The sequence below is a fragment of the Haliotis cracherodii genome, unplaced genomic scaffold (genome assembly GCF_022045235.1).
Source record: "Haliotis cracherodii isolate W230 unplaced genomic scaffold, xgHalCrac1.p SCAF_5, whole genome shotgun sequence".
Classification (NCBI taxonomy): domain Eukaryota; kingdom Metazoa; phylum Mollusca; class Gastropoda; order Lepetellida; family Haliotidae; genus Haliotis; species Haliotis cracherodii.
The window spans coordinates 33,290,732-33,309,156 of NW_027266308.1; the positions used below are offsets into that span (position 1 = coordinate 33,290,732).

At 42.2% G+C, this 18,425-nt stretch overlaps 1 protein-coding gene across 4 annotated transcripts in view; it reads right to left on the reverse strand.

Moving 5' to 3' along the window:
• LOC139444373 (ral GTPase-activating protein subunit beta-like) overlaps nt 1-18,425 on the reverse strand; it is a 75,511-nt gene that overhangs the window by 14,490 nt on the left and 42,596 nt on the right. For 2 of the 4 annotated variants that reach the window (XM_071225337.1, XM_071225336.1), the window contains 13 exons: nt 17,153-17,254; nt 16,224-16,316; nt 15,679-16,046; nt 14,381-14,452; nt 10,440-10,550; nt 9,577-9,754; nt 8,274-8,365; nt 6,959-7,083; nt 6,075-6,254; nt 5,843-5,915; nt 4,912-5,085; nt 3,003-3,141; nt 1,837-1,986 (listed from right to left, as the gene is read on the reverse strand). In XM_071225337.1, coding sequence (XP_071081438.1) covers nt 1,837-1,986; nt 3,003-3,141; nt 4,912-5,085; nt 5,843-5,915; nt 6,075-6,254; nt 6,959-7,083; nt 8,274-8,365; nt 9,577-9,754; nt 10,440-10,550; nt 14,381-14,452; nt 15,679-16,046; nt 16,224-16,316; nt 17,153-17,254 — 1,857 coding nt within the window. The remainder of the gene's footprint in view (nt 1-1,836; nt 1,987-3,002; nt 3,142-4,911; nt 5,086-5,842; nt 5,916-6,074; nt 6,255-6,958; nt 7,084-8,273; nt 8,366-9,576; nt 9,755-10,439; nt 10,551-14,380; nt 14,453-15,678; nt 16,047-16,223; nt 16,317-17,152; nt 17,255-18,425) is intronic. The other 2 variants (XM_071225340.1, XM_071225338.1) reach the window with 1 other exon arrangement.

The following is an 18,425-nucleotide window of genomic DNA, read 5'->3' on the forward strand; positions in this document are numbered from 1 at the left end:
TGTGTCTGCTTGTGTGTGTGTCTGATTGTGTGTGTGTCTGCTTGTGTGTGTGTCTGATTGTGTGTGTGTGTCTGCTTGTGTGTGTGTCTGCTTGTGTGGGGTGTGTCTGCTTGTGTGTGTGTGTCTGCTTGTGTGTGTGTCTGCTTGTGTGGGGTGTGTCTGCTTGTGTGGGGTGTGTCTGCTTGTGTGGGGTGTGTCTGCTTGTGTGTGTGTGTCTGGTTGTGTGGGGTGTGTATGCTTGTGTGTGTGTGTGTGTGTCTGCTTGTGTGTGTGTCTGCTTGTGTGTGTGTGTGTGTGTGTCTGCTTGTGTGTGTGTGTGTGTGTGTCTGCTTGTGTGTGTGTCTGCTTGTGTGTGTGTGTGTCTGCTTGTGTGTGTGTGTGTGTGTCTGGTTGTGTGGGGTGTGTATGCTTGTGTGGGGTGTGTCTGGTTGTGTGGGGTGTGTCTGCTTGTGTGGGGTGTGTCTGCTTGCATGTGTGTCTGCTTATGTGGGGTGTGTCTGGTTGTGTGGGGTGTGTCTGGTTGTGTGGGGTGTGTCTGCTTGTGTGGGGTGTGTCTGGTTGTGTGGGGTGTGTCTGCTTGTGTGGGGGTGTGTCTGGTTGTGTGGGGTGTGTCTGGTTGTGTGGGGTGTGTCTGGTTGTGTGGGGTGTGTCTGGTTGTTTGGGGTGTGTCTGCTTGTGTGGGGTGTGTCTGCTTGTGTGGGGGTGTGTCTGGTTGTGTGGGGTGTGTCTGGTTGTGTGGGGTGTGTCTGGTTGTGTGGGGTGTGTTTGGTTGTGTGGGGTGTGTCTGGTTGTGTGGGGTGTGTCTGGTTGTGTGGGGTGTGTCTGCTTGTGTGGGGTGTGTCTGGTTGTGTGGGGGGGTGTCTGCTTGTGTGGGGGTGTGTTTGCTTGTGTTGGGGTGTGTCTGCTTGTGTGGGGTGTGTCTGCTTGTGTGGGGGTGTGTCTGCTTGTGTGGGGGTGTGTCTGCTTGTACTAACCTGGATTAATGCCACGTGTTTTGCAGTGCTAGGCCACTGAGATACCATGCTGTTGTTTAACATGAATACCCAATTCAGACACCGTATACTGACTTTGAGGAGACCAGTCCTTGTTTAAGCCCCTTAATGCCAAGCACCAGGCAAGGTAACAACAAGTTGATATTTTAATGTCTTTTGGTATGGCGAGGCTGGGGATTGAACCCCCGACCTTCTGTGGCAGACGCTCTATACTCTAGACCACAGAGGCAGTCTGTGCTGTAGTGATCAGTGTGTGAGCAGCCAGCAAGGTTTGTAAATATTCCTTCAGAGCTTTAGCCCAGCAGGGAATCTGGGTTTGAATAGGCCCCCAGCAACCCATGCAAGTCACAAGAGGTGACAAATGGATCAGTTGGTCAGGCTCTGTGACTTGGCTGATTCAGTGTATTCGTACACTGAAAGTGTGGATCATTGCTCACAATATCAATTACTTGACTGTCTGGTCCAGACTTGATTATTTACAGGCTGCCTTCATGAAGGGGGAATATTGCTGAGTGTGGTGTTAAACAACAAACAAAGAAACATCAGAGATTAAGCAGCATATATGGTACAGTCACCTGGCCTGACCAGCTTCTAAACATTGTGTAATAGTGTTGCAAAACTGTGTTGCAGCTAGATGCTGCTCGTGTCCAGTTTGTGCTCAACTTCAAGTGGACAAGTGGTATGTCTTACATTCACAGGTGTGAGTATTGAACACTTGGAGCACCAATACAGGGCCTACAGGTTAGACTGTCAGTCCATACAATGCATACTGGGCCAATGCCATCTTGCTGAATTTAAGCAGCAAAGACATTGTCCCATTAAGCTCAATCCCAAATGGACATACCTGTGTCGCTGACCACACTAAGTAGCCTCAGCTTGAACGTCTCCGGGGATGGCACAACGAAGGCCATTTCTGAAGATACATCAGCCCAGTACAGCACCTGCTGCCTCCCATCGTACACACTGCCGCCTGTACCGGTCTGGTAGTCATCATCTGAAACAGGAAACATGGTGTAGATGTCTGCTGCTATGTGCTTCAAGTGGAAACATGGTGTTGGCAAAGTGAGTGAATGTTGTTTTCACCCATCAGGATTAAGCCAGCTACATTCTGTCATCCTGCAGTTATAGAGGAGTCTGGGCCAGGCCAACCAGAGGTTGACAGCATGAGCAACAAACAATGTCATCAGAGAAGAAGGACACGAGCAGTCAGATTATACATCTTAACCACCAAGCTAGTTCACATGAAGTAAGTGAGTTGGGTTTAACGTCGTTTTTAACAGTTTTCCAGTTATATCACAGCCTGTGAGCTTAATGTCGGAGGAAAGCCCGAAGTGATGCAGGTCTCAGACATTTACCACTTCCATGAAACCCACAAGCACGGTTGGTGCTGACAAACCTAGAAACATAATTGGGGCAAACCGGGATTCAAACCCACAATCATAGGTTTCTGGCATGCCCAAGGGACACAACTCTGTACAGTAAATCGCGGCGCCTTAGACGACTGGGCCCCGCGTGCCCCAAGTCCATACAAAGAAGAGAAGTGATAAAGAACATCTAACAATATGTTAAAACAAGCATGAAATACTCATATCCCCCACCAATATGACATGTCCGGTTGTGTGAAGCTCTACAGCCATTTTCAGTCTAAGTCAAAGTCATTGCCATGGTAACTCGAAAAATAAAACAAAAGGCACCATTTCCCCACCAGCCCTATCTATGTGCCAAGTTTGGTTAAGATATGGTTTTTGAGCTCTGCTCCGGAAATGAAACATGACGGACGTAAGAACCAAAGGATGGACGGACAGCACCCATTCCTATATCCCCCTTCCACTTCATGGTGGGGGATAATAAAACCATTATCACAAAATTGTAAGCCTTATAAGTTTGAGAAAACTGTGAAGACTGGAAATTGTTTACTTGGGGGACACGAGTCCTTGACTACTACTGCCTCTGCCTGTACTGTCATTGAAAGACAGCAGGATGTGACAATGATCGGTTTGCCTAACTCACCATCAAAGTCCTCGGTCTCCATGATCCTCCAGCTGGTTGAGATGTGTCCGGTCCACCCCGCGTGCCGCCGCACATCCACCGGCCATCCCAGTGAGTGCAGGAACTCCAGGAACTGGGGCTGAACACGGGACTGAGTGGTCTGCAGGGGAAGGTACACAGCAACTTCACATCAGGAAACATCCAAAACAGCCTACTGGTTCTATATTCATATCTGGTGGCAAATCCAGGCATTTGTGAATGTGTGTAATGTATAAAGCTGCTTTGGGAAAATTATCAAAACTCATTGTCTTCATGTATTTTGCTCACACCTCTCTACACAGCCGTACTTTATAGAAAGTGTGTTCGTGTGTGTGTGTGGACTATGACTTTGACTTGTGTGTGGACATGATTGAATATGTGATGGGGCGTGTGAGTTGATGGGTGAGTTTGTGTTTTGTTGTGTGTGGTTATGTGTGTGTGTGTGGGGGTGGGTGGGGGGGGTGGGTTGGGGATGTGTGTGTTAAGTGTAGATGTGTGTAAGTGAGTGGTTGGGTACGTGCGTGCGTGTGACCATGTTGCTGAAATTCTTACTAGGCAGAAAGATTACTCCTGGGTAACATCAACACCAGATCAAACAAACAGGTGGCCATGTCAGGCCACATAAAAAGGTAATACCACCTTGTACTGACCACAATCATGGGGACCCAAAAAGGCAACGTACCTCACCAAAACATGAAAATTGTGACAGGAAATCTAGTAAAAAAACAAAGGAAAATGTCAGTCTTCCAAGAGAATGGGATTTAACCCGAGATATGAGCGTATCATGGCGTGTCAGCTAAATGAGGGAGGTCTTAGACTTCTACTTCACTGGTGAATCCTAGAGTCTTGAGTACGGTTCTGACAAACCAAGAATCACAATCAGGGAAAATATGTGATTCAAACCCATCATAGGATTCTGGAATGCCTAGGGGATGCAACTCTGCATGCGTGTTCCTGCACCTTGGCCACTCCATGCCGCCCTTTCACCTTGGCCACTCCATGCCCCTCTTTCACCTTGGCCCCTCTTTCACCTTGGCCACTCCATGCCACTCTTTCACCTTGGCCACTCTTTCACCTTGGCCACTCCATGCCACTCTTTCACCTTGGCCACTCTTTCACCTTGGCCACTCCATGCTACTCTTTCACCTTGGCCACTCTTTCACCTTGGCCACTCCATGCCACTCTTTCACCTTGGCCACTCTTTCACCTTGGCCACTCCATGCCACTCTTTCACCTTGGCCTCTCTTTACTCTGGCCACTCCATGCTACTCTTTAACCTTGGCCACTCCATGCCCCTCTTTCACCTAGGCCACTCCATGCCACTCTTTCACCTTGGCCACTCTTTCACCTTGGCCACTCCATGCCACTCTTTCACCTTGGCCACTCTTTCACCTTGGCCACTCCATGCCACTCTTTCACCTTGGCCTCTCTTTACTCTGGCCACTCCATGCTACTCTTTAACCTTGGCCACTCCATGCCCCTCTTTCACCTAGGCCACTCCATGCCACTCTTTCACCTTGGCCACTCTTTCACCTTGGCCACTCCATGCCACTCTTTCACCTTGGCCACTCTTTCACCTTGGCCACTCCATGCCACTCTTTCACCTTGGCCTCTCTTTACTCTGGCCACTCCATGCTACTCTTTAACCTTGGCCACTCCATGCCCCTCTTTCACCTAGGCCACTCCATGCCACTCTTTCACCTTGGCCACTCTTTCACCTTGGCCACTCCATGCCACTCTTTCACCTTGGCCACTCTTTCACCTTGGCCACTCCATGCCACTCTTTCACCTTGGCCGCTCTTTCACCCTGGCCGCTCCATGCTACTCTTTCACCTTGGCCTCTCCATGCCACTCTTTCATATTCAGTAATATAAGAACCTGATGAACTCACCACATTGCTGAGTATTTCTTGCGGTGTCTTCTGTCCAGGCTTGGCATAGAAAATGTGCACAGTGTCGTTGTCTCGGCTGGGCACACCGTCCAGAGCCTCTAGATCAGCACACAGACCGCCGGACGAGTTGTCCAGCTTGACCAGGGCTGGTGGTACACTGCTGTTGGAGGGTTCCTGTACAAATACAGAGTTAACTCACTAATAAAGCCAGGTCATGCTTGTTGGTCTTCAATTGGTATGGACGGCTAGGATGAGTGTGTTCCGAATGCCATGTTTGTTCTAAGCAGAGTCATTTGCAAAATATCCCAATTACCATGTACAAAAGTAGAAGTGCCCAGGCACGAAACTGTTTCAAAGGATGGGCGTTTGCTAATGACTACCTATTTTTATGTATTTTACATCAAACACCTCAAATGTATCTTCAAATGATCAGACAGGCCATGTCTACAAAGTTATACTATTTTTGTTTTGTTTGTTTTTTGTTGTTTCCCCCTGCACTCAGCAGTATTCCAGCTATATGATGGAGGTCTGGAAATAATTGAATCTGGACCAGTGATTGACATCAGGAGCATCGATCCAGGGAATAGGGATATGATGACATGCATCAACCAAGTCAGCGACCCTGACCACCCGATCCCATTAGTCGCCTTTTACGACAATCATAGTTGTCTTTAACGGCAAGCATAGTCGCCACTTATAACAAACATGGGTTGTACTATTTATGTGACAATATGGCAATATCAATGCGATCATGTTATAAAATGTGATACTATAACACCATATGACTGTGACTGTGACACTTCGAAAGTGACCATGTGACACTATGAATGTGACCATGTGACACTATGAATGTGACCATGTGACACTATGAATGTGACCATGTGACACTATGAATGTGACCATGTGACACTTTGAAGGTGTCCATGCCTACCTTGAGTGCCTCCAGTGACAGGAAGCCGTAGTGGGACAGGAAGAGGCGTGCTGTCTGGTAGTCATGGCTGATCCTGGCGAATATAATCACAGACATGATAATTAATCTTAGCACCTTTACTGATCCTCATGTATAATATCATGAATAACATACACACTGTCAATGGTGCTTGTTTCACTGACATGGCTAGTTTTGCAAAAAAGATATTTTAAAAACATTTTAAAGTATAAACCTCGGGGGTTTGCATTCTGTCTGTGGATCTGGGAATGGAGTTTTCTCCCTTGCTATCTTGGCCTGGTTGCTGACATCTCCCTCGAAAACAATCTGCTGTTCTATGAGTGTCTTCAAGTGATCTAGTTCCTCCTTGTTGCTATCGGTTACCAGACATTCCATGGGGGGTATACTCTTGTCCCTGGAACCAACGTAAGGGAATAACCTAAGTCTGCATAAATGGATGATGCATTGAATCGCTTGTTCAGCTTGTGTATGTGTATGAAATGTTAAAAAGTATATTTTGTAAAACATAATCAATAAAACAATTCTGAATAGCAAAAGGCAACAATTAAATGCATGCCTGATGTGTATACAAGGTTTATGAAAAATGTCTCAAAATGCATTATACTTTACATGTTGGCTCTTGCCCTTTTATTAAAAAGACTGATTGAATGAGTCTTAGAAATATTGAATGGTTTATGAGTTAGGATCTGGAAATGAACACTGGTATCCCCATTTGAACCAAAGTCCAACTTGTTGCCATGGAAACACAAAAAAATAAAATTTCAAAACTGTAAAAATAAATTCAAAAGGCACTAGTTCAATGCATGCCTGATATGATACAAAGTATTGTGAAGAAATATTGAACAGTTTATGAATTATGCTCTGGAAATGAAATGTGTTGGACACAGACAGTACCTGTTTCTTTATCCACTGATAAAACATGTTTGTGGGGGGATAATTAAATGCAAGATCATGTTTTGTATTTCGGCTTAGACTTTTGTGTGATATAATAAAAAACAATGTCTGATTGAAACCTATATGACAAGGATCAAGAAACAAATTAGTCAAGTCAGTGTACTAATTACTTCTGATATACTGATTCCTGTAATCATGACTTACGCCAGAGTGAGAGGGATCCTATCCACGCTCTCGGGGAAGTATCGGTGCTGAACGTTGTGGTGGACGCCGACATCGCCATTGGGGATAGGCCGGCCGGGATCAGACAGGTGGGCTTGAGAAGAAATCTGGGGAACAAATGTTAGTGTCAGCTGTTTTGTACAACATCTGTAGTTCCCATAACAATAACGCCAGCAGAAATGTTAACAGTTAACCCACCCACCATAGAGCAATACATTCAGATTAGGAAACAGTTAACAACCCCACTCATATTCCGCCATGAGATAAACACTGAGGTTAAAATGTGAAAAATGTACACGTATCAAATGTATGTTTGAAGACTCGAAAGTGAAAATACAGTAGGTTTATTTTCCAAACATCTGATCTTGTGACAACAACACGAGACACTGGTAAACAATCCCCAAGTTACTCGAAAGAAACACGTGCTACAGAAATACCCTGCGACCAGGATACGAACTGACTCAAACATGGACCAATACCGCTTCAAGATGGCCATAGTAATAAATGGAACATAGATATGTAATCAAACATTATCAATGATCATGTGAAAGACAACATTTGTCTTGTCTTGTCAAACAAAATATTAAGCCATACCTTGCATGTTTACATTCGGAGAATCAACTTTTTCCTTCTGGCCGCCGACTACGATTGCTGATGATGAGGACATACAGAGCCCAGCATTCATTCATACCAGCTGTTACCAGGTTCTATGATAAGCTTTGTCATAAATGATTGTTGTCCATTTATCCGCTATGAATTGTTTGATAGGCATTACTTGGAAGTTGTCAACAGTATAAGGATCCATACCGAAACGTCGCCTTTACAGTATTAAAGAAGTTGTTATCCATAAATTGTGTCTACTTTGTCATTTATCTGCTAGTGCAATCTGTAAAGTTAATTACGTTTGTGATGCTCTCATTCACTTGCGTGTTTATCAACAAGCTGAGACATAGTGCTAATGTAACCCAAATTTCCCTTTAGATAATTGCGTGAGTTGGGTTTAACGCCGCTTTTAACATTATTCCAGTTATATCGCGGCGTGTCAGCTTAATGTGAGAGGAAAGCCGGAAGTGATGCAGGTCTCAGACGTTTACCACTTCGGTGAAACCCACGAGCACGGGTATGGTGCTGACAAACCTAGAAACATAATCGGGGCGAACCGGGATTCGAACCCACAATCATAGGTTTCTGGCGTGCCCAAGGGACGCAACTCTGCACAGCGAATCGCGGCGCCTTAGACGACTGGGCCACCCGTGCCCCCCCCCCCCTTGAGATACAGCCTCATGAAAGTCATCACCTTCTGTGCTCTGGGCGAATGTCGCAGCTGCATCGTCCACGCATGGCGGCCAAATGGTCCTCTGATTAAAGATGTCACCATAGGAAGGGGATCTGAGAAAATACCAAACCAAACCTTCAACATCTGTCTCCCACAAGCTAAATACCCCAGATACTCTTGCTAACCTTTTGCCTTTCTTGTTGAGTTCTCAAAATTAATAATATTTCATTCTTAACAAGTATGGAAAAAATTAATAACAAAAGTCCTACTTAGCTGAACTAATTATCCAGTTCTATGACAGCTGCCTATAATTATGATATTTTGATATTATGAATAATGCCACTGTCGTTCAAAAACATGCAATTAACTGTTATAAACAAAAAACAAAGACCAGTGTCAGGCAAAAACTTTAGTCTTCAAGCCCGAACATTGCCCTTGGTGTCATTTAAGTAGATTTTAGTGTTAATACATGGACTATTATTAGCTGACCTTAGACCGAACATCCTGGCTTTAGACTAGTATTTAAAGTTGCAGACTGTAACCTTGTAACATACAAAAACCACTGATGTTCCCATTAATGGGGCAATATAACCTCAGCTCCATGTTCAGATTATCTCCCTTATCTTCCAAGGGGCTGTCCTTGTAGACTGATGATGATGATGATGATGATGATGATGATGATGATGATGATGATGATTGAGATAGAGATGGGTTATCCCTGCACAGCTCAATATTCAGATTATCTCCCTTACCTTCCACATTACCCAGAGAAGTATCATTGCTTATATGGCAACTGTTCCATTTATGACATTTTTGCACCATATTTTCACTTGAACAAATTTTCAACTCCCTTCCCTTCCACATTACCCCAAAGACTTTTTGGAAATGTTGATGGGTTATCTCCCCTTCGGCCCAAGTTCAGACAATCTCCGTTACCTTCTACATTACCCAGAGGCTGTTCCAGCAGACTGAGGATGATGGAAATATTGATGGATTATCTCCCCTTAGGCCCAAGTTCAGATAACTCTTTTACCTTCTACATTACCCAGAGGCTGTTCCAGCAGACCAATGATGATGGAAATACTGATGGATTATCTCCCCTTAGGCCCAATTTCAGATAACTCTTTTACCTTCTACATTACCCAGAGGCTGTTCCAGCAGACCAATGATGATGGAAATACTGATGGATTATCTCCCCTTTGGCCCAATTTCAGATAACTCTTTTACCTTCTACATTACCCAGAGGCTGTTCCAGCAGACCAATGATGATGGAAATACTGATGGATTATCTCCCCTTAGGCCCAATTTCAGATAACTCTTTTACCTTCTACATTACCCAGAGGCTGTTCCAGCAGACCAATGATGATGGAGTTGTCAATGGCAAAGTATCTGAAAGGGGAGCCATGTTCTGGTAGAGCACTCCCCTTGGCGTACTTGAGTAGGGATCTCTCATCCAGCAGTGAGAAGAGGGACTCGGGTCCACACGGAGGAGGGAACGCCCCCTAGATAGACAGGAGAGTGTGTGTTAGGTGCAATAGCTGACATACCATCCCAGATAAAGTGCATACACATCCTTGCCCTCATATATCATAGGGCCCTGTTCAATAAAGCGATCTTTGCGCTGAGACAATCATAACTTGCCTACTTAAACATTGACTTGGGAAAGTCATATAGCTCTAAGGTAAAACAAAGAATTCAATATATATTTATAACTATCTTGTTAAGTAAATTTAGAAAAAAATTAATTTGAAGATGGGTTATCCCTGGTGATAAAAAAATGGATATTTATGTCACATTATAGTCATGTTCTGATGCATACCTTGATCAGAGGATCAGTGTATATTCAGAATGCAGTTCTCAGTAAACAACCACAGCTGCCTACATGGTGCAAGCAGGGTCGACATTCAAACCCACCCTCTCATCCTACCAGGTACCCATTTGCTGCTAGGTGAACACTGGAAGTTGATACTGAATGTTTTATATTCTGTATTTCAGTACAGAATGGACAAAGTCCTTGAAACTTTCGGAAGTTCAGCTTGTCAAAATTGTGACTGAGCAACATGATCTGACTTGACAAGTAAATGTTCTTAAAGTTCATGAGACATTCCCAGTGTTAGTGGCAGAGCCGTGTCATTCTTTTATTTAGGCAGATCATTAAATTATTCTACCAAGCACTCGTCTACTCACCACCTGGTCTATAATACAGGTTAGAACAGCCTCAGCCGCATCCTTGACCCTCATTGATGCTGGCATCAGCTGCTTATCTCCCTTGAATTTGGGTGGGTCACTGGCTCTGTTCTAAAAGATGACAACCAGACACTCTACATTCCCTTAATAACAGACACTCTACAATTTCTATAATAATTTCAAGATGCTAACACATGTGAGTAAACCATCATCTTAAATCACACAAATTATTTCAAGTAAAAAAACTTAAATCAACAGTTTACTTAAGCATCTTTTTCAAACTTAATGTTAACTAAAAAATGTGCTATGTATAAATCATAATTTGTCTAACCACACCAATATGATAACATTCAATGCTAATAGGCTGCACATACCTTAACAAACACCCAAACAAGAAACATCAAACTTGAGCTATAACTCATATTATTGGGATAATAATAATGTGAAATTGTCTAATGAGTTACCTGATAGTCTAGCAAGTGCACTGCAAAACTAAACTTCTAAACTACCACACTAAAATCTGTCTGGTGTCAGTTGATTACAACTACCTGTATGTTAGGATATTGACCTAAGATTTCAATTTAGTTGGCATTTACACTCCTATGATAATACTCTCAGGAACTCCTACTGATACTGGGGAGCCTAGTGGGCAAAGCGTTTGCTTATTACGCAGCACACCTGGGTTTCATTCCCACTGCAATACCTACTCACCTTGAGAATGTGACACTGATACATCAACAGGTCAGTGGAAGGGATATAAGTAGACTCTAAATACCCAGGGCATAAATCAGGACCAAGTCAAGATCGCTGTTTTACTTAGTGACAGATCTTTAGACTAAGAAAGGAACTTCAGCCACATCACAATGTATCAATTTATAATGGGAGGTCAGCTACAGTGACATAGGTCGTAAACATGTACTACTTTATATCAACCAGTGCTGGTGTGATCCAAGGGTTTTAAACTGAACTTATTCGGAATCAGAGCCATACACAACAGCTCCTGGAAGCTAAGGGAGACAACTCTGCAATGCGAGGACCACAAAATGCCCTCTCCAATGATTTGAGAATTAGTTATAGGTACGTGGTACACACAGGGTTATTTGGGAGTTTGGGAAAGGATTATCAAATCAGAGGTTTATATCACAGTAATGGGTTGCAAAAAGAGTTATGGCTGCGAGCAGTACAGACATTATCCAAACACATAAATATCACACTGGTTGCAGGTTATAGAAATAGGATATATGTTCCGATATATGTTCAGAACACTGGATGATACTGAACATTATTGATGACAAAATATGGAAGACATGTTTTTCATGACTTTCCTACAGGTAAGGGAAAGCTTTTATCTCAGAGTTCATGAAATACATTATCCACACCAGTCCAAATCCAGGCCAGACAAATAACAATGATTGCTTCTCAGGGAAAGAGTCTTGGAAACTTGGTACCGTTGCTATCATTCCCAATATCAACCTAAGTATTTTCTAACCCCTAAATATTGTGAACAGATTTAGCATGAAGAAAAAAGACTATACATGTGAAGTTTATTTCAAGCATATTGATTTTTGTGTGAAATTTGGTTGGAATCTACGAACAAAGTAAAAAACAAATCAGTCCTGATTAACCTTAAATTACACAGATCCCCTTGCAATGCTCAGGAGAATCCACAGAAGTGCCCCACACATGTATAACCAACATTAATCCAATCTCATTAAAATCAGATCTTATTTCTCCCTACCGCTAAACAAACATCTGAGGACATCCCATTACGGGTCATGTCAGACCGACCTTGCGCGAACTTTGATCGACCAATGGAATGACCAATCCGAAGGCAACTTTCTCGTGCTTTACCGCACTAATTTCAAATTGGCGACTACGCTTTGAAACATATTTTGACAAATTCTCAATTACAAATTTGAAACCTGAACAAAAGAACACTCTGGAATGGCTAATAGATGGTCTACATTGTATGGATTCAGTCGTTAAACCCGTAACTATTGTTCGGAGTTAAAGTTTTCAAGATTGCATGATTAGAAATCACATTCCGACTGTCACTTTCATAATCTGGTAAGCGATGCTCTGACTGGTCGAGCTTTCTCGTGCTATACCGCACTAATTTCAAATTGGCGACTACGCTTCGAAACATATTTTGGCAAATTCTCAATTACAAATTTGAAACCTGAACAAAAGAACACTCTGGAATGGCTAATAGATGGTCTAGATTGTATGGATTCAGTCGTTAAACCCGTAACTATCGTTCGGAGTTAAAGTTTTCGAGATTGCATGATTAGATATCACATTCCAACTGTCACTTTCATAATCTGGTAAGCGATGCTCTGACTGGTCGGATGAAAGGCCGTTCTGACATGACCCCTAATGGGATGTCCTCAGATCTTTGTTTAGCGATAACGAGAACTGAGGTCTGATTTTAATGAGATTGCATTACATCCCGTCAATGAACAGCAAGGGTACAACAATGTCTGCAAACATCCATCTGCACTTTCACCAGTATAGCTGGGTACAACAATACACCTGATATTTACTGGGCATGAATCAAACCATACGCTGACACAGTTTAGGGAGGGAGGGAGGCATGCAACCATTCACTTCACATACCCAAGCACAACTGGACAACATCCAACCAACCAGTGTTCTGCACAGCCCATGTACAGAAGCAACAATTCGCCCTGCCATTCCTACTGACCCAGTCACATTTCTGATTGGCTATTTCCAGCATTAGGAATCAAAGGTAGCTGTTGAAGCACATTAATTTCAATTTGTTTTCCCTACATAGACTGGAAAGAAATTAAAACAAAAATCAATAAAATATATGTTTTTGCAAGTTTGGTCCTTCACCCTGAGGCAGATTTAAATAATATCTGTCAACTGAGAGATAGAAAGAAGTCCTACAGCAAGGAACAGATGAACAAGCCATGTGGGCAGCCATCCTCTGTTATATTCTAGTGTGAAAAAGTATCCTTCTCAAGTTTCAGAATCTTATTTAGCCTTCATATGGCTCTTCTGAACTGTTCACTCCCATTGGGAATTCAAATAAATACATAAATATACATACACTAGAACACGGATATAACGAACACGGATAGAGCGAACAAACAGATAAAATGAACTGTTAAAAAATTCCTGATTTACCTCCTATATATTATCATATAACATAAGAAACTCTCTACAGCAAACTTACGTATATAGCAAACTGATATCTGATCCCCGACAAGCCCAAATACCACTAATTAGTGAAGTGAATAGCGAACTGAGAAATCTCACTCAGTGTGAAGTGTCACTGACAATTGGCTGTACGCTATCAAAATACATGTAGCGCAGGAAGTCCCTTCGGTGACTGATCAAATTGTTCCCTACGTAAACATATCCGGCAATAGCAGTCACCTGTACCAAAGTGCTACGCTTATGGTTCTTATTATTCTAAATATATATAGTGAAAGCTGTAACTAAAATAACATGATATTGGAATATATTATTCTGATAAAGTAATAATTTCAGATACAACTTCTTTTGACTATTGCATCAAAAAATTTTGAAGTTGTATCATTGGGTACTTTTTAACCCACCGGTAGATGCGAGAGGAAACGTGTATAAACTATGTATGTGTATTGTGTTTTGCTTAAGTTTCCAAGCGACGTATATAACAAACTGATTTCTCCAGTCCCTTGTAGTTCGTTATATCCATGTTCTACTGTAGTCTCAAGCTTGAGACTATGTATATCTTCATATGGATGTCATACTGATGAAGTAAACAAGAGGTATTTTGACAATCTGAAAACCCTGGTTTCAAGGATGTGGGGGTACATTCTCAGACAAACAATACAGGTTTCATCTTTCATCATCACATGCTAATGACAAAGCTTCCCAAGCACCACAGAAGGACTAGACTAGATGTACAGGACTACACAATGTCAAGGCTCTACCTTGGTTGCAGGCAGAGACTTAGTATCCTTCTCAACCTTAACCTTAAGATACAGAGAATCGGCTGACTTGCTCTGAAAGTGAACCATTGAAAACACCAAACTAAAACAACACTGAAATAAAATGTGCATGAAGAAAATTCAACAAGAGTGTGGAAATCATACTTCAACAAGACCACTGAAACATTATAATCCAACTGCCCAAGAAAGATGTTCAGGGTCCCATTCCATAAAGCAATCTTAGCGTTGCAACGATCGTAACTCAACACACTTTAACATGGACAAGTCAACATTGCCACTTTGCAGATTTTTATACTTTATGGCATACTGAATCACAAATGTTTGACCAAAAATAAATGTGAAACAACGGAAATAGTGTAAAACAGATTATAAACAATGACGGGTGAAATCGTCCCCAAAACGAAAAAACCCGTCAGGGGGAATCACCCTCGCTGGAGTTAAAACAGGTTCCTCGTCTTTGATGCCCTGCACAATTTGAATGATTGGGTTGGTACACAGTCTGCCTTCTATCGACTCAGACGTTTAAATCACATTACGGCCTTTTCCGGTGTGCTCATCCATTTGATTACCCTGTCCACAACTTATGTCAACTTATGCCTTATTAGTAGCATCAGGGGATATATATATATATATTCCAAGCAGCTATATATATATATATAACGTGACAAGTAGGTCGACATATCAGCCAATGAAAACATTTGTCATGCAACACTGTTTGTTTTGTTGTTTTGGAAGCCAACTATAGAGCGTATCATTTCAGCATTTTCACTTGGACATTGAATTCCTCTCCAAGAATATATCTCTCTTGGAAATTGATTAAACGTATCTAGAAAGATTGATACTTGCAACCAAATCGCAATCATTTTTTTTAGTTTGCTTGCCCTTTAAGATATTCTTAGCAAAGAGAACTTTGTGGAACTAACCTGAGGCACAGCAACCTTATCGCAACAACTGTCATAAGCCCCACACTTTAACAAACAGTTACGATATTGATTGTGCTTAGATTGCTTTTGGACCCTGGACCATGAACAGTAAGCAATGTTTTAAAAGAATAAAATAGACGACAATAACATAAAAATGAATTTCCATGAATGAAATTATCCCACTGAATAAATAAGTAAATTAACAATAATGCCTCCATGCAGAATACAAAGTGCAGTGTTTCTTAAGGATGAAATGAAAGATCATGTGAACAAGAATAAGTAATAGTTAAATCAAAGTTAATGCTAATAACCATGGTAACTGAACACAAAAAGTTCCAACTTATTTGGTCCACTGACCTGTGACTTAGAGCCTGATATTCCCAATTCCACAACCTCTAGGACATTGTGCAGACATTCCTTGTCATACAGCAGGCTGCTGTGTTCCACAAGCCACAGCTGCAGACATTTAAACGCAGCAACAATCATCGAATGGAGATCTCTTGAATGAGACGGAGCTGGTCTGCTACACTGGAAGACAATGAAATCACAAATCCACTTGACTGTTCTCTTGCACATCATAGCATTGGGCGGCTTGATGCAGACCTTGGCCAACCCTGCAAGGAGCTCCATTGCTGCTAGTGCTGTGTTGAGTTCAGACTTCCAAGAGGCCATGAGTCGAGTGCAGACGAGGGAGGTTGCATGTCCGAAAAGTCCATATGCTGTGTCTGAAATACGTGTTGCTGAGAGTGATGGCTGTCAACTAATACATCAACATCTTCTGGCTGTTGGAAAAGTCAGTGAGTTGGGTTTACAACTATTTTGAACAATTTTTCAGTTATGTCCCAGTGTGTTAGCATGATATTCTCCATACAATTAGCAACAACAGGGTGTGGCATACTGACCAAGATCCCTGGGCTGAGACTGGAGTCTGTGGTAGGAGGCATCGTGGTAACTGGACTCCCCCGAGGATGTACTGGTGCTGGTCTGGCTCATGTCTGCAAACACAACACAGGTACATTGACCAGCAAGAATGCCGTTACACTTATTGAAGAACACTCCAAAAGAGTTTGAAAAAGAGAGGAAGAGGAGGAAAGGAGGAACAGAGGAGGTGGACGAGGAAGAATAAAGGATGTGTTGGAGGAATGGAGGAACAGGAGGTGGGAGAGGAAGAATCATGGATGTGGAGATAAGAAGGAACAAAAATAGAAGAGGAGGAATAAATGATATTTTGGAGGAATGGAGGAACAGAGGAGGTGGGAGAAGAAGAATAAAGGATGTGGAGGAGGAAGAGAGGAAAAAAGATTGAAGAGGAAGAATCATGGATGTGGAGGAAAGAAGGAACAGAGGAGGTAGAAGAGGAAGAATAAAAGAGGTGTAAGAGAAAACACTGCCTTGGAATTCCGGTGAGGTGAAATAGGGTCTAAAGTCGCGTTCAAGATTATTGCACTTATATAGCAATATGCTTGCATGTGTAAGTGTGTAAGTATGTATGTGGCTGCTTGTACTATTCCGGACAAATGCTGATTTTATAGAGCTAGCCCACTGAGATACCATGCCGCAGTTTAACATGATTACCCCACTCAAACACAGTATACTGACTCCCAGACAACCAGTCCTTGTTTTAGCCCCTTAATGCTGAGAGCTAGGCAGGGTAAGAAGTACAATCTTTAAACATCTTTTGGGTGTTTTTTCTACCACCAGACCATGGAGGTGGTCTTGGAATGAAGAATGAAATTATAATTTATTCTTTAAAGTTATTTTTCATCATGATTGCATTTTCAATGTGTTACAGTCGATGAGGAAAATGGAATGGATGTATAGCAATGCTCACCAGCCTGTACATCTCCATCGGAGACGTCTTGCTGGGGCTGCAGCGTCAGCTGCTCGGCCTCCTCGCACGTAGCCAGGTCCTGCACCACCAGCATCAGGCCCCCTGCAGCCAGTCGTGGAATGACAAGTCTCATTTAGTAAATCTACTGGTAACCAAGCTCTACATTGATAACACAGTATGTTTATCTCCATTCTACTATGAAAAAATATAACACAAACTCTTTTGGTGATAGTATAGATATTGAGTGGTTTGAATGGATTTTCCATCTAAATTAAGGAAATGCTTCAAACAAACAAGACAAAAAGTGAGCACTAATACCCCTGACGTTCGACTCCAACATATTCTAAGTTCCTTCCAAGTTCATAACATGAAAAAAGCAATATTTTCTCAGAAAATTAAACTTGACACTGCACATCTTGGTATAGAGATTGTACCACCAATTAGAAAAGAACCCATGAAGCAGTTTTCAAGTCAAAGGTCGCAAAAACGTTTAAGTAAAAAATTTAAGTAAAAAAATGGGAAAAAAAGCTGTATTTTTATTCAGAAAATCCAAATTTTAAACTGAAACTTCGCACTGCACCTCTTCTATCGGTATAGAAAGTGTTAATGAAAAGAATCTATACAGTAGTTTTCATGTTCTACATCTGCCACAAAAATGTCCTCAGTAGGACGGACACAATTCCTTGGTATAACTATATAGCCCTGCCCTTTTAGGTCGGCAGTATAATTATGGGGTTGTCTAAGGTGAAATTATTTTTTTTTAATACCTTCAGTATAATTTTGAACTCGCATATTTGACAGGCATCAAAAAGGTGTAGCACAGCCACAGCTACTTCATAAGCCAATATGAAGTGGAAACTCTCTAAGCAAGTATCGCAAGGTTTAGTTGTACACCATATGTCACTATTATGACATCAGCTGTTTCAAACACAGGTGGTTACAGACATTTGAAATCAGAATCACGAATTTTCCAAATTCATGGTAGAATGTACGATCAACACGACCCTCAATAATCCAGTATATAATATATCCATTCTATTCTGATACAAATCGTGGACCCATTCGCAACAATATTTTGTGTTAGCCCCATTTAAATAGTGTGACCCAAAAGAAAGCCATCCATGAAATAACTGTCATGATGTAGAAACATTCTGTGCTGAGGCAGTGGCAGGACAGATGGAGACCCTGGCATCACTCGCTCTGAAACGAAGCTATGGTGGCACATGGCTACACGGTACTTATTGTAATAGAATGGAGACATAACACCTGGGTA